General features: G+C 44.1%; 1 protein-coding gene across 2 annotated transcripts in view; it reads left to right on the plus strand.

Moving 5' to 3' along the window:
• The first annotated feature begins 571 nt into the window (after window positions 1-571).
• Window positions 572-16,916, plus strand: part of LOC311110996 (uncharacterized protein) — a 32,264-nt gene continuing 15,919 nt past the window's right edge. The window contains exons 1-6 of one of the 2 annotated variants that reach the window (XM_084153674.1): window positions 572-669; window positions 8,979-9,113; window positions 9,233-9,406; window positions 11,985-12,065; window positions 12,328-14,572; window positions 14,681-14,734. In XM_084153674.1, the coding sequence (XP_084009800.1) occupies window positions 589-669; window positions 8,979-9,113; window positions 9,233-9,406; window positions 11,985-12,065; window positions 12,328-14,572; window positions 14,681-14,734 (2,770 nt within the window). In that variant the 5' untranslated portion in view covers window positions 572-588. The remainder of the gene's footprint in view (window positions 670-8,978; window positions 9,114-9,232; window positions 9,407-11,984; window positions 12,066-12,327; window positions 14,573-14,680; window positions 14,735-16,916) is intronic. The other variant, XM_084153675.1, reaches the window with a different exon arrangement.

Genomic DNA, 16,916 nt, shown 5'->3' on the forward strand with positions numbered 1-16,916 from the left:
AGTTGGGCCAGACCACTGAGGTATAATCAAAGACAGTACAGTAGGAAGAAACTGCTTCTCCAACAGAAATCCCCGATCACGCTTGTAGGCGATGTCATGGCGATTTTGGAGTGGTCTCGCGCATGTGCAGGCCGTCAGAAATAAAGGCACTCCTTCGATATAAAGTCGTTTTTGACGAATGTGTCAGTTTGTCACTTTCACAAGGGTGGAGTAATAACATGTTCAAATACTTACGATATTTGCTCGAATCTAGCCTTTAGATTTCGAGAATATGAACAACTAAGGAAGAATGTTTCACACCTCTCAATGACTTATCATATCCCTAACCCCGGCCTGGTCTGTCACGCAAGCGTTCCCGGAAGTCTCGCGATGTTGTGTCTCTGGGTTTAGAAACTTTGTGATTATGCCATGGTCTTTGGTCCAGACCATAGATTGGTCCAGACTTCGGTGAGGGCGGAGTTAAACTCTGACCCTATACATAATTTAGCCGGGAATCCAAATACCACGTGTCCTCCGCCCGTCTTGTTCCATCAGTGCACGATTCACATAAAAACATTTTTCCCGCACAGAGTGAGAGTTGTTGCTAAGATGGCGGCGCGGTGGGGAGCAGGCGAGGAGCTGTTAACTGCCTGCAACATGGAATTTTTTTCTACAAATACACTAGACGAGGTAAATTACATTGATTTGATACTGTTATGTGTTTTATGTTTGGTATCATGCATGTATTTTTGCTGTATGTGTATGTCTCGTGTGCTGGGAATGATGCGCTGAAAAAGTGACACGTGGATACAATCACTGCTGCACAGAAGAATCATGGCATGATTATTAGCAAATGGTTGGCTACGATTATAACTAAAATGTATTGATACGTAGAATGTTTTCATGGGTATTTTGTTAACTGCTGCACTAGCTAGTGTACACACCATCTGAAGTAGCCGGCTAGTTAAGTAACGCATTGCTAGCCCGGATGTGTGGTTAGCTGTAGACAACGTGTGTTAATATTTGCTTTAAATGTGTTGAATTGTTAGTCTTTTGGATTTCATTGTAAACTACTTCGGTCAAACCAAAGTGAATGATTATATGGTGTAGTAATCCTATGGCCATTCTTCAATGTGCGAATTTTGCAAACGTAAAACCTCATGGATGACTAATGGGGAGTTGTCCAGTTTGTTTGGCCAAGATGAGGCCATTGACAGCTAGCTGGATATTCGTATAAAATCGTGACAAGTTGATGTCTGGCAATTATAACATCATATAACCAATTGTGTTGATTTAATAAACGTTTCAAACCCACCTATATGCGTCATGTAAAGGGATGTTATTTTGGGCCTATTTAAATTCGGTCTCAAGATGATTCATTCCCACGTGGTTGTAAATGCATGACGTAAACCTTTCAATGAAACTGCATAATCGTGATTGCAAGTATATAGCTAGTAAGAATGTAATGTATAAAATTGACACTACCGGTAACGTTATTTCACAGTTAAATAGCTGCAGGTAGCTTGTAAAAAGATCAATGAGTGAACACCTGGCTATACGTGCAGCGTTGTTTCAGACAGTGTAATGGGACAACTTTGGGCGATTGGCAACACTTCTCTTTTTACCCGAGTTTGTATATGATGAGATTGTACGATTATTTCCAATACATGCTCATTAATATGAGCAACACGTGGTGGTGGTGAATTAATCCCATGTTAACTGATTCAAACCGACAGCAGTAGCTACATTTCCTCGGTCAACCAATAGACCGCATACCAGTCTTTGTGTATATTTCAGACAACGAAATTGTATTTGAGGTAATATTAGCACAGATGTGTATACAAGACTGCCTGTCTGGTTTCCACAAGGGTAGCTACAGCCTTTCCTACAGCGGAGCCGCGTTTGTTGTAGTGCAACACGTGGTAATTAGGAAGGAGATCCCTTTGGGCGAGGTGCGTGGTAGCAACATGTCCTACTGCGCAGGGTCCGGTTCAATTGGGCATGGACTGAACGACACGTGGGTTACAGAGATGATGGTAGTTTGGTGACTTTCTTTTTCTCTCCCTAAATCCTAAATACTCAAACTATATAGATTAGGAATGAGTTATGTGCTGTCTAATGATTTTATATAAGTTATACATGCATTATTATTTTTTCTGCCCACATGGAATGGCAAGTGCCCAGGCCTGTTCCAGGCATCCATTACATGATTGTGGGTCTTGTATAAGTGGACTGTAGTGAACACAACTGTTTAGGTCCTTCCATAAGAATACTTTTTAATCACGATAATCGATCTTGTTTGCTGCTGAAGAGACTTCACACTGCACTCCCAACATTAACATCATACTGTGCACTACGAGAAACCTCGTGTTTTGTTTTCATTGGGACAGCTTCTGTGCTTGGCCTGAGGGCCTAGATACTAGGTTACCATTATTTCTACAGTGCTATGATGGTCTGGACCAATGTTATAAACATTAACTTTCTCCTCATTGGGGCTGTGCTGCTGCAGCCTCTGTTAAAATCAGACAGATTATCATTTTATAATAAACAAATGTATTTATAGGATTCGATTCACCAATATGTATTAGTGTCATGATACTAGGGCTGACCCCATTTAGTCGACTGTTTGGTCCATAGGCTGTTGGTCAACCAAGTTATTTTTTTCCCCCTTTTTTTGAGCAGTTGCAAATATTTTTCCTATGTCATACACCTGTCTGATTCGCCCTGTCTCAGTGGACTAATCTGTTGTGGAGGCCGCAGGGATGGCACACGGTCCAAGAAGAGTGTGGCTAAGATGCAGAAGGCACATCTCTCTAGAATGTTCTCTCTCCTGCCACTTCGTGCGCATTCATTGTTTCATAGCTTAATTGTGTGAATTGTTTGCCCTTTGATTGTTAGTGTCTATCAATTCCCCATTAGATGTATTAGTAGTACATTATGACCTCTATGTTGAAAGATTAGGCTATCACGAACACAATGGTGTGCTCCAATTTTCTCTAGGACTCCCACAAGACTCGTCCGAAGGTCCCTGGTACCAGTAAAAAAAATAGTATATACAGAGATTAGTGCCTAAAATAAGGGGTAACTTGTTCCATGTAGTGAATCAGTTATTAAATGCTTTTCTATTGGTTAATGGCGGTAATGCCAAATTCAATGTTTCATAATTTTTTATATACATATTTTTATACCTAAAGGGGTCTGTCTTAAAATTCTAAATCAAATAGCTAAATAATTCCTGCTTGAATTTTTGCTTGTAAGCGGGAATCAGGAGAATAGAATTATGGTCCGATTTGCCAAATGGGGGGCGAGGGAGAGCTTTGTATGCGTGTGTGGAGTAAAGGTGGTCTAGAGTGTTCTATCCTGCCGATACAGTGTATAACACGCCAGCTGTATGTTATTCATGTCATCGTTCAGCCATGACTCTGTGAAACATAAGATATTGCTTCTTTTAATGTCCCCTTGGTAGGATATTCGTGCTTGTAGTTCGTCCACTTTATTATCAAGCTATTTAAGTTGGCCAGTAGTATCGATGGCAAAGGCAGATTAGCCACTCCTCGCCGGCTCCTTACCAGGCACCCCGATCTCCTTCCGCGATATCTCCTTTCTACTTCGAATGACGGGTATGAGGGCCCTGTCGGGTGTCTGGAGCAAATCCCTCTCGTCTGACTCATTAAAGAAAAATGATTTGTCCGTTCAAGATGAGTAATCGCTGTTCTGATGTCCAGACGCTCTTTTCGGTCATGAGACGGTAGCAGCAACATTATGTACAAAATAAGTGACAAACAATGTGGGGGAAAAACCACACAATAGCACAGTTGGTTAAGAGTGCATAACTGCAGCCATCCCCTCTGGCGCCATTACTGAGAACACATGAGGCTTTACCCACTTTAAGTTAGTTGTAACAGTGGCCAAGTAGGCTACTGTGGTTATTTGATCATAATGTAGGCCTACCAGAGTGACCTATCAAAAACAATGGAGAAAATGCATCCCATAACATTTTAACATGGATATAGCAGTTCTATCATTCAGCCTACAGTAGCAGCCAATGTGATGTTCAATGTAGGCCTACATTCCATGAGACTTTCGGGAAAAAAACATGCATGGCTTGACATTAACCCGTCTTATCCGCTTGTCATTCAGACAAGGCGGTGACTGAATGTTGTTTGATGGAAGAAACTACTTTACAAAATAAAATTCATTATTCCCATACCATTACCACAGAGACTCAACAAATTATGCTACCCTCTGCCTATCGGTTACTTAACTTATTTAAGCCTGTCACAAAATACAACACTGCATCTTTAAGACAAAGCTCTGACTCACTTTTCAAAGATGTTTAGAAATGCACATGTTTGTGCTCTTGTAGGAAGCAGTCACTCCCCTATTGCTGACTACAAATTATCTAAAACTGGGCTAATAACTCACTAACTAGCAAAGGATATGAATAAAATGGGCACATGTAGCTCTTGCTTTGATCTCAACATAAGTGCATCTGCTCACAACCACAGTTGTAAACACATTCCAGTTCAAAGTAAATAGCACAGATCGATATATGGCAATGGTCTATTTGCATATAGGCACTGCAGCACTGATTTGGTTATGGCGCACAGGTCTATGTAGAGTACGGGTTGAGTCGTGCAATAGAATCCTACTCGGATGCATTCTGCCTACAACAATCTCTTGCATAGTTTTTGTTTCGGTATATTGCAGTGAAAGTGACTAACATTGTGTTGATTTGATCACAATTGCCACAGTCAAGGGAAACATTGATAGTGTTAACTAACAGGGAAAACTCTAGAAAGAAAGTTGAGTGAAGTTCAATCTCGTGCTTCTCTCCAGTGGACTGATATTTCTTCTGTGCATTGCAGGTGGCTACTGCTATGTCTTGTGCGCTCTGCACACCAGTGGCGGGTGCGGCAGCTTAACGGGAACATTGCCTACACGATGCCAAGTATCACGATCTGGCGTGATATCGCGATACCACAGGGGGAAATGTCAGTGGCCTAGTGTCCTGTTGGCCATGTCCCCTGACACTTCCCTTTTTCTAAATGTTATGTGCATGTGCTATACAAAATAACCTGATTCACACTTCTACTCAATACAACACATTGAATTTAACTTCACTGTATAATAGAATACTGCATAGAATGGCAGATTTGTGAAGGCCTACCTGTGATTTGGTTGGAGGAATGGGAGAAAGGAATATATGCATAATGACCTGCATGTCATTGTGGCGAGAAGGGGAAAACACTGCATGAAACCTTTACTCTTCAGTTAAAGGAAAACTCCACCAAAAAACGGTCTTTTGCTTTTTGTTTCATTAGTCCATTGTTGATATAATCCCAATGTTTTGCTTGTCAGCATGTGTTTTTTCCTTTACCACACACTCCCTCCCTCACACACGGTCTCCCTTTATAAACTCACACTACTCTCTCTGTCCCACAAACACATACAAACTGCTCCCAACTTTTAAAACATTAGGCACCAAACAGAATGTAATAAGCACCAGAAAGCAATAGTTTTTGATAGTTTAGACTTACATTAGGCCTATATGAATCCTACCTTTTTTGAAGCACATCTCATGAGTAGCAGAACCTTTTCCTTTCTTCCTGTGCCAATCAATTTTGCCTAGACCTACTGTCAAGTTACCAGGTTGTTAGCTAGCTAGGTAACATGACTGAACAATGTTTGTTATCAAAACAATAAGCAGCCCGGGATTAGTTTAAAACGGCCCAGCGACATGGTTTGTGAAATTCAAATGTGTGCAGGAAGAAAAAAAGTTGGCACAGGTTGAGTCATTATTTATTTTGCCGTTTGATCCTATGCCACGTTGAAAGTCACTGAGCACTGCAATAAGGCCATTCTACTGCCAATAGCCGAATCCACTAATTTGAAGGGATGTCCACATACTTTTGTATGTACAATGAATTCGGAAAGTATTCAGACCCCTCAACCTTCAACATTTTGTTACGTTAGCCTTATTCTAAAGTTGATTAAATTGTTTTCCCCCTCATCAATCTATTCACAATACCCCCTAATGACAAAGCAAAAACAGGTTTTTAGAAATGTTTGCAAATTTATAATAAATCTATGTAAATGTGATAAGTATTCAGACCCTTTACTCAGTACTTTGAAGCACCTTTGGCAGCAATTACAGCCTCGCGTCTTCTTGGGTATGAAGCTACAAGCTTGGCACACCTGTATTTTGGGAGTTTCTCCCATTCTTCTCTGTAGATCCTCTCAAGCTCTGTCAGGTTGGATGGGGTGCGCCGCTGCGCAGCTATTTTCAGGTCTCTCCAGAGCTGTTCGATCAGGTTCGTGTCCGGGCTCTGGCTGGGCCACTCAAGAACATTGAGACTTGTCCCGACACCACTCATGCGTTGTCTTGGATGTGTGTTTAGGGTCGTTGTCCTGTTGGAAGGTGAACCTTCGCCCCAGTCTGAGGTCCTGAGCGCTCTGGAGCAGGTTTCCATCAAGGATCTCTCAGTACTTTATTCCGTTCATCTTTGCCTCGATCCTGACTAGCCTCCCAGTCCCTGCCGCTGAAAAACATGCCCACAGCATGATGCTGCCACCACCATGCTTCACCGTAGGGCTGGTGCCAAGTTTCCTCCAGACGTGACTCCCGAGTGGCGCAGTGGTCTAAGGCACTGCATTGCAGTGCTAGCTGTGCCACTAGAGATCCTGGTTCAAGTCCAGGCTCTGTCGCAGCCGGCCGCGACCGGGAGACCCATTGGCGGCGCACAATTGGTCCAGCGTCGTCCAAGGTAGGGGAGGGTTTGGCCGGCAGGGATGTGGGTTCCCCACGGGGGGCCAGTATGGGGGGGACGTATGCATTCACTAACTGTAAGTCGCTCTGGATAAGAGCGTCTGCTAAATGACTTAAATGTAAAATGTGACGCTTGGCATTCAGGCCAAATAGTTCAATCTGGGTTTCATCGGACCAAAGAATCTTATTCCTCAGGGTCTGAGTCCTTTAGATGCCTTTTGGCAAACTCCAAGCTGGCTGTCATGTGCCTTTTACTGAGGAGTGGCTTCCGTCTGGCCACTCTACCATAAAGGCCTGATTTGGTGGAGTGCTGCAGAGATGGTTGTCCTTATGGAAGGTTCTCCCATCTCCACAGAGGAACTCCGGAGCTGTCAGTGACCATCGGGTTCTTGGTCACCTCCCTGACCAAGGCCCTTCTCCCCTGATTGCTCAGTTTTGCCGGGCGGCCAGCTCTAGGGAGTCTTGGTGGTTCGAAACTTCTTCCATTTTAAGAATGATGGAGGCCACTGTGTTCTTGGGGACCTTCAATGCTGCAGACATTTTTGTTATCCTTCCCCAGATCTGTGCCTCGACACAATCCTGTCTCGGACCTCCACAAACAATTATTTCGACCTCATGGCTTGGTTTTTGCTCTGACATGCCCTGTCAACCGTAGGACCTTAATATAGACAGGTGTGCCTTTCCAAAACATGTCCAATCAATTGAATTTACCACAGGTGGACTCCAATGAAGTTGTAGAAATATCTCAAGGATGATCAATGGAAACAGGATGCACTGGAGCTCAATTTCGAGTTTCATAGCGAAGGGTTTGAGTACTTAAGGTATTTCTGTTAAAAAAATAATAAATTTGCAAACACTTAAACCTGTTTTTGCTTTGTTATTATGGGGTATTGTGTGTAGATTGTGTGGGAAACTATTTCATAATACGGCTGTAACGTAACAATGTGGAAAGTCAAGGGGTCTGAATACTTTCTGAAGGGTGATTGTGTGTTTTGCATAAAGTTAAACTTTCGTTTTACTGGAAGAGAAATAGGCTGGCATACTGAGAAGTACAGATAAAAGAAGCTACACATCAGTCGGTGCGCTGTCTGCTGATAAAATGCCAGTTCATTAATTCTCATCCGGGTTTAGAAGTTTGACTGAAGCACAAATGTAGTGATTCCGAGCAGAAATTACAATAAGCATTTTAGATCTGTGTTTACAAAACGCCACAATTGTGTTAATGCGACCCCTAGTTTAACTTGCTAAATTATTAAGGTTATTGGTTAGCATATTTAGCTAGCAGCCTCCATGCAAATTCACTAATACTTGTGCTAATTTTGTTAGCATTCTGGTAATAGATGCTCAATGGGTGTTTTTTGGCGCCCACTTGTGTACCAAACTGGTGATACTGTAAATCCCGGGGTGAGAAGGTAGCTATGAAAATCTGGAAACGCCCAACCCTAATGAGTGCATCGGTCTGTGGGAGGCCAAACTTATGCTAATTAATCATGCATCGGTTAGAACTGATTTTGAATCACAGGTTCTGTCTTTTTACTGCTTTTTATTCAGAAAATATCGCTTATCTGTTGACTGAATTGATGCGTCCTCTCCTAAAGTTCAGTGGCCTATCGAACCTTATTGCATGTAATTGGTCATTGCTGACTTTTGGCCGATAAACAACTATTTTAGCAGCTTAGAAGTCACTGCAGACAGATCCAGCTCAGAGGCCCAAGCTCCTATTAATTTAAAATGGAAAATGATTGTGTTCATGCAACAAAATTAACCGCTTCAAACTAAAACGTATCGGAGCCCATGCGTCTAGATGCGTATTGAATCCTTCATGGAAGGAGAGCTGCACATCTGTAATATAGGCTATATCTCAATTAGTTTAAAAAAAAATGTATGGCTCCTAAATTTTGTGGCCCTAACTGTTTTTTAAGTTGGGAGCACCAGTGAATTTTAAAAATGTAGAGCCATGGGTGGTAGGGCCTATCTCCATGTGTTGGTTTGAGAGGACTGGCGCAGGGTTAAAGTAATACGGCCAAAAATAAATCCAGTACCACCCAGCCTTTCAAAGGGCATGATGAAGCTATCAATCACTACTGGATATATTGATTGAACAGTTCTTCAAATATGAGTTGCGACTTGCCCAAAGGGTAGGTGCTATGGGTGGATTTTCGGATCGCTCTGACATTTTGGATTGTGGTTCTTCAGGCTTACTGACCCATTCCCCCTCTGCCCCTATCAGGCGGTGATCCTCCATGGGGGCCTGTCTAGTGACAATATGGCCAGTCTGGAGCTGGAGACAGAGGCTCTGGAGGCCCTCCACTGCTGTCTGGACCCCTCCATACTGTCCATCTTTGAGGACACAACCACAGAAGAGGTAAGGCTCAGAGAGCAATGTTCAAATCACTTCCTGTTTCCTATATAGTGCACAACTTTATAATGGTAAAACATTTTTTTTGACTTTGCTGATTTGTGATTTTTTTTTTCTTCTCAAAGAACACCTTTTTTTCTTCTCAGAATAAAGTTGGACTTGATGAGGATAACGAGGCGACGCTGCTCACAGCTCTGACTGAGATCCTGGATAACGTGGACGACGAGAACCTGTCCCCCTTCGACACTCTGCCAGACTCTGACCTACTGACTGGCCAAAAAGGCCGGGAACACTCTCCGGTGAGTTCAACATACAAACTGAAGTTATCCCTGTTTGACATGCTGCCTGACTCCGAACATGCACCCCATGGATTCCCAGTTGTTCCTGGCCAACACACCAGGGTTTACGCTAAGACAATTTGGCGCCGGACAAGTGACCGGGAAGATTTTAATTTATCGGACATTTGACAAATGTACCTGTCCTCCATATCCGTAACCCATTACGGCGTCCACCCAAGCAGCCCGCAGCGTCAATAAACCGATATTAGCCAAATGAGCCACCTTTACGTGTCCTTAAAAATAACCTATTACATTGTGGTTCGATGTGTATCTAAAACTATATAGCCTATTGTTAAATTGGTTTTTACTTTCCTAAAACCATAATGGCTCACCTTACGGTTCAGCTGTTGGCGATTTGAGCACTAAATGCATCAGGGCGTTGCATGCATAGGCCTATAGGCTTAGGCGTCCACTGTATGAAATGAATATAAAAAAATGAGAAGCTTAGGCCTTGCCCCAGAGATGCCGGCGGCATGCTACGACGCTGACATGCATGTCTTTATCCTTGTCAGATGGCTACTGCATCTGCTATACAGGAGGAGGCTAATTTATAAATCAAATTGTATTTGTCACATACACATGTTTAGCAGATTTATATTGCGGGTGTATCGAAATGCTTGTTTATAGCTCCAACAGTGCAGTATATCTAACAATTCATATTGTTAGACTATAGGAGTAACTCTGGTAGGCCTAAAACATAATTCCTCACCTGAAGTTCAACTGGTGCGCACTGCCTTCATAGCATAGGCCTGCAGTATAATAGACTAATGGGTACACCAAACTTCACAAACATTTCTTAACTTTATTGGGATAATATCAAAAGTTAGTCAAGCCATTGTTTATAGGGAAAATACGAGCAGGGTATGATATTGCGGCAAACGCATTACAGTTTGGAACTTTAATTTAATAGGCACACGTTTACACGGAGGCCAGGTAGCCTAGGCCTACTTCTATGTATAATCAGGTGCGTGTCCTTACTCAACATTGACAGGAGCGCTACAAACGACAATTAATAAATTGACAACTCCTAAATGTAATGAAACCAAAACGTGTTCCTCAGTGTAGCCTAGGTTGTGCGGTCTGCAACCGACGTGTCCACTCTGACAATGAGAACGGTAATAGACTGTAATAATGTATTGAATGCATTAACAGAAATTACCATAACCAAACAAACATTTATATATAGAAATGATGGAAATGAAAGGTAAACGACACTGGTGTGCCATCCCTGCGGCCTCCGCAATGGGTTAGTCCACTGAGACAGGCGTGAATCAGACAGGCGTCTCGTGCCATAAAAAAAAAATTATTGGTCGATCAACAGCCTGTCGACTAAATGGGGCAGCCCTAGATGTTTCCATCAGAACCAATTATGGATACCGTTCAACGCGGGACACTTGCTGCTAAAACCGTCATTGGCCAAGTACTAATCTCACTATGCAATGCCCTTAGACGGATCATTACTGTTTAAAAAAAAAAACTGTACTTAACTGTTATAGCTAGGGGTGTAACATACACATTCGTACCGACCCTTTCGGTACAGGGACCTCAGTTGGGTCCGCATATCTGAGCTGAAAAAAACATTCCAGGCTATTCTGTTAAAACAATCAGAGCGTATACGCACGCTGTAATCCGCATTTCAAACTGGCATTTTGGGAGATGCAGCCGGGAACTAGTTCTGTACAATGGCCAGTGGTGGGGTCGATAAACCAGGAGGATTCGCCATCGTTTAAATCATTTTGGCTTCCCAGTAGATTACAACGCTGATGGACAGAGTTTTGGATAGAATTTTAACAGTATGTCACCACTGCTGAACGAGAATAACCTAATAGCCGCTGCCAACACCTCAAACATCTTGACACATTTACGCCGTCATCACCCCAGTATTCCTACCACCGGCGCAAGGCTGAAATGCAAAATAACAACACAACTTAGTCTCCCCACTGCATTCAAGCAGCCTTTCGTAGCTGAAGTTACAAGAGCGGTGGGTATGTTTATAGCCGCGGATATACGTCCAACTCTTGCTTATTGGTCTATTAACATATTTACCGCATGGTGATGTCAAGATGGAAAGCCAAAACTCCATCCCACTAAAACAGGCTGACATTTCAGGCAGTCTTTTCAAACAGCTCTTACACTAAAATGCCATTGTCGTCATTTTCACAATTTAAGTATTATTCCAACCTAGTGTGGAAATGCATATAAAACACATGAAAATCACATTTGACTGCACTAGGCCTTTTGAATAGACAAAACGTAACTACAGTAACTGTTGGCATTTCATTTTCCCGCTGTACCGAAACCAAACCGTGACCCAAAAACCGCAATGCGTGGTGAACCGTTACACCCCTAGTTATAACTGCATACGTGACGTTAAACTTCGTAGGGCTGAGATGGACCCATCTCTAGGAAGCAGGGCTGTCTAAACAAATAGGAAACTGGAATACATTTTGTCACCAATGACAACTTTTTATGCTTAAACTGTTTCACTGTTGATGTTTGTCCTTTGTGATTGTAATGTTTGTTTCTTCTAATATTGTAGCTGAGGAGACTGCTGTGCTTGTCCCACTCGCCTCCAGAGAGAGAGACACTCTGCCACACACGACAGTTCTCCACCGGAAAGGTAGCACACCTGGTTTCATTACCTTCCTGTTGTAAATGCATTCAACTGTATCACTCTAGCATATGCTGTATTTTCATATTGACATGTACATAAGATCTTCAGCGAAATCATGAGACGTATTGCTTTAAAGTGCAGACACACCAAATAGTCTAGCTGGTGAGGAAGTCTGCATATGCAGGTGGTCCAGTTGACATTTTAAACCTCCAAGCTGAACGGAGAAAGCGCCAGATGTTAACCAGAGGTTTCCTCTCTCTTTATCCAGAGTCTCCCCAGGACACAGAAGTCTGTCCAGAGGAGTGATGGAGAGGAGGAAGAGGACGGAGAGGCCTTTTCTCCCTCCCTGAGCCCAAACAGACAGTCCTCGTCCCCAGAGCAAGAGCTCCTGAACTGGGGTGACCTGTCCCTGCCTCTCCCTCTGGCTCTGGAGCAGCACATGGAGGATGAGGGCGAGGATGGAGAGAGCATGTCAGTGAGTCTAGGAGAGCTGGTCAGACACATGCACCCCTATTGCATGGCAGTGTGCGTGGAGGATGAAGAAGGGGAAGAACGGATGCTGGCGGAGGAAGGGATACTGCTGGAGGTGGTGGAACAGGGAGAGCATGGAGAAACGATATTTGCCATCCCAGACATGGGCATCCCTCACTCTCATCTCTCCCTCTCCTTGCCAGGAGTAGAAGACTCGTCCAAAGCAGAGCAGAGGGTTCCAGATGAAATTTCGGAGGCAGATATGTTGGAAACGCCTGAGTCTGAGTTGGCGAATGATGATGTCGTAGTTGACGATGACCCAGCAGAGGTGGCTGGCTCTTCTGCCGCGACCCTGAGGTCAAAAGCAAGGGGTGAGAAGGTTAACAGCAAACCAAAGGAGGAGACTGTAGAAAGATGTCTGTCTCGAAGGAAAAAGAAACGGAAAAACAAAGAGAAGATTTCACCTGCTGAGGTCACTCCTGAACCTGCCCAGGCAGAGGGGAGGGTCCTGCGGAGCGCGTCCAATAGGAGAGCAGCCCAGGAATCCTTGCCCCGGAAGCCCATGAAGGAGACGACCAAACCAGAGAAGAAGAAAATGGACAAAGAGTCGTTTTCTTCTGCCATATCTATGGCCGCCCCCGAAGCCCCAAAACACAAGACGAGAGCGACACATACTGCCGAAACACAACACACACAGCGGCAGAGCCATGTGGAAGTCACAACCCTACAATTATCCACACGCCCCAGCGTTAAGGTCATCCCCGCCTCTGACCATGTGTCAAAGGTCATGGCCTCTGACCTATTGCCAATGACTATGACCCCCGAGAAGGTCCCCCAACCAACCACAGGCTGTGAGAAGCTTCAAGGCCCCCTAGCTTCTGCAGCTAACCCAACAGCCCCCCAGACGATGGCAGCCCCCCAGGCAATGACAATCAACCCTGCAGCACCCCAGTCTCTGAACCCCAGTGAAGTACCTGTGTCAGTGGCCCCTCAGGCAACAATGCAGTCCAACAGTTGCTCTCTAGGGGCCCCCCAGGTGATGCCCCAGCCCATTGAGGCCCCCCAGGCTATTGAGCCCAAGCCTAAGCCCCTGTCCCTCCAGCAGTACCGGCTGCTGCGCCAGCAGAAGAAACCGGCCCCTGTAGAGAGACCGGAGGACCAGAGCACCAAGTGGCCCAGCCTCCCTGATGCCCCTACAGAGCTGCCCCCCATCCCCTGCCTCCCCATCCCCTCTTCCAGAGACCCCCGTCGCCCCCACCCCTCCCCAGGGAAAAATAAGGAGGTGGAGGAGGTGAAAGAAGCCTGGCAGCCCATGGGACCAGGAGCACCTCCTACACCTGAAGCCCTGCTGGTGCCTCCTGCTTACATGCTGGCCTCCAAATCATCTTCCCCTAGCAAGGCTACTAGTGCAAATGCATCCCCTACCACCCCTCCCCAGCAAGCGGCTACGCCACAGCCAGCTAAAGCTAGCCAACCCCAGCCCCCCATCTCCGCTGTGCCTGTATCCAGTACTGTGACGGTAGTACCCCCATCACCCCAGACCCCCTCTACCCAGCCCCAGAACCCTTCTGTGAAGCGTAATATACCCCAGGCCCCCCAGCCTGCACTGCTCCAGTCCCAGCTACCCTCCTTGAAGCCTGTAGTCCTTATCAAATCTGAGAGCTCCAGTGGAGCCTCTTCTAAAACCACTACAGATGCCCACAGGCCCACTCTAATTGCTACTGTAGCCCAAAAACCGACCCCCATCGCTGCTGATTTACCAGAGAAAATGTTAAACCGCACCACCAACGCTGCTGCTGTTTTTGTCCAGAAATCTACCCCTGCTGCTCCTCTGAAGGTGGCTGCAACTCTCCAGAAGGGAGTAGTTACTCTGCCCCAGCCTAAGATGCCTGAGCTGCCTACAGTCACTCCTGGGTCTACCCCAGCCAAGCCCTCCACCACCCAGGCCTCCAAACCTCCAGTGAGGTGTACTACAGCCCAGGAGGCCCCCAAAGCCAAGAGCCCTACTCAGGAGCTGATAGAGGCCTTCACCAGTGAAATCGGTGAGTGGACGTACTACTGATCCTCTGGTTGCTTAAATGTGTTAGACTTGCCACATAGTTTTTGTGGTGTATTGGTATAGTAGTGAGTGGTTCTGTTATCGCTCACAGGTATTGAAGCGGCTGACCTCACCAGCCTGCTGGAGCAGTTTGAAGAGACACAAGGTGAGTGATACTGAGTATTGACGCTAGCGTTCTCTCTGGCTGTAGGGGATACAGTTTTCAAAACGTACTGCCAAACTTCTTCAAATTTCCATGTTTCTTTGGCGTTTTAGTTATTTCATCTGACGCATTACCCACGTTTTCTTGAAAAATAGACATTCTGTTAGAAAACAGCCAGGAGTTTCACTTTAAATGGTTGACTGTTTCCTGCTGAAAATAGAATCCACGTAGCCCTTAATCCTCTAGCATGCTAGTGGCCTTAGTATTGGTTAACAGCTTTGGGTCAGCTAGTTCAGTAGTACTAGACTAAATCTGTCCCCAGGATCACTTTCACTGAATTGTATAATGGAGAAGTGGAGGGAAGTAGGGTTGCAGAGCAGGGCTATCTCTGGCCATGATTGACTGATGGGGTGGGTGGAGGAAATTAGAGTGCCAAGACTCCTGGTGTTAAGAACGGGCACCTTACGATGTCAATGGCTGACACAAACATTGGACTTTGCAGGTCAATCTGGAACATGCTCATTGTCTTGTGTGTTTTGGTTCAGGTAAGTAGCTTGGCGTAGCAGCGTTTGCCATGTGTTGGCTTTTTATTCATGTCTTATCTAGACTAATTTATTTATTTTTGATTTTAAAAACAACAATTGTAGATTTTATTTTGGTTCAGTCAGGATGCTGGTTGTCTTGGCATCAACTGTTCACATGTAAGAAGCATTCTCAGCAAGGTGTCATTCCTGGAGGCCTTTCTGGGTTGTAGCCTAGTTTGCCAGTCCAATACACTTGAGTGCAGTTCAGAGTAGGGAAGGGCACGGTTATTTGAATATCCGAAAGGACGTTAGTATTCGATTACTTGTGAGTATTCATTTGAGGGGGAAATATTATAGGCTTTTTAAAAACTAAATGAAAATATCCATGTGATGTTGTTACATAAGGATATACCATTACATTTTTTTTTATTTAACCTCTACGGGATCGTTGTCCCGTATACCGGACGGTTGAGCTAAAGTGCGCTAATGTGATTAGTATGGCTGTAAGTAATGGCAAACTTTCCAGGACATAGACATGTCCTATATGGGCAGAAAGCTTAAATTCTTGTTAATCTAACTGCATTGTCCAATATTACAGTGAAAAAATACCATGCTATTGTTTGAGAGTGCACCACAACAACAACTTATCACGGCAACTGGTTTGATACATTCACCTCTGAAGGTAAATAATGTACTTACATTCAGTAATCTTGCTCTGATTTGTCATCCTAAGGGTCCCAGAGATAAAATGTAGCGTAGTTTTGTTTGATAAAATCATTTTTTTATATTCAAATGTAGGAACTGGGTTCTACAGTTTGAACCCCTGCTGTCTCTGGCTCCACACCCACAACGCCAGGCCATCTAGATGGGTGGAAGTTAGTGTATAAGCTAATGATCCATCATGTATGACATTCCTGGGAGTGTGTAACCTTACATTTTGTATTACCATATAATTTTTGTATGTTCTCTATAGCTATGTACTTGAAAATGTATAAATTGACCAATTTGGCACATTTGGGCAGACTTGATACAAAATAGTCCAGTATTGCAACGCTTCGCTGGATGAAGCTGAAACTTTGCGCACTGCTGCCATCTAGTGGCCAGAATCTGAACTGCGCCTAAACTGCAATATTATTATATTGTGGCCTTTCGCTTGCATTTAAAAGATGGAACAAAAATAATAGAAAACACGTTTTTTTTCTTTGTAGTATCTTTTACCAGATCTAATGTGTTATTCTCCTACATGAACTAGTTAAATAAAGGTTAAAAAAAATACAATTAATTTCACATTTCCACAAACTTCAGTGTTTCCTGTCAAATGGTATCAAGAATATGCATGTCCTTGCTTCAGGTCCTGAGCTACAGGCAGTTAGATTTGGATGTCATTTTAGGCGAAAATTGTAAAAAAAAGGGTCCGATCCTTAAGAGGTTAATAAAACAAACTTTAGAATATAGTAGCCTATATGACGTGCGCCCCAGCCTTCACGCTTGTTTCAAGTGATGTGAGAGCTCACTAATGCAATGCAAGTTGGATTTAAAATGAGAGAACACAAATTGAGCAAAATAAGGAGTACAACAATGAGCAATCAACAGGTAGGCTGTGTTTAATCTGAATGGAGTTAAGGAGAAAGCACAGCAAAATATAGTTACGCTAGCGTGGA

The sequence above is a fragment of the Coregonus lavaretus genome, assembly GCF_964263955.1.
Source record: "Coregonus lavaretus genome assembly, chromosome: 36".
Classification (NCBI taxonomy): domain Eukaryota; kingdom Metazoa; phylum Chordata; class Actinopteri; order Salmoniformes; family Salmonidae; genus Coregonus; species Coregonus lavaretus.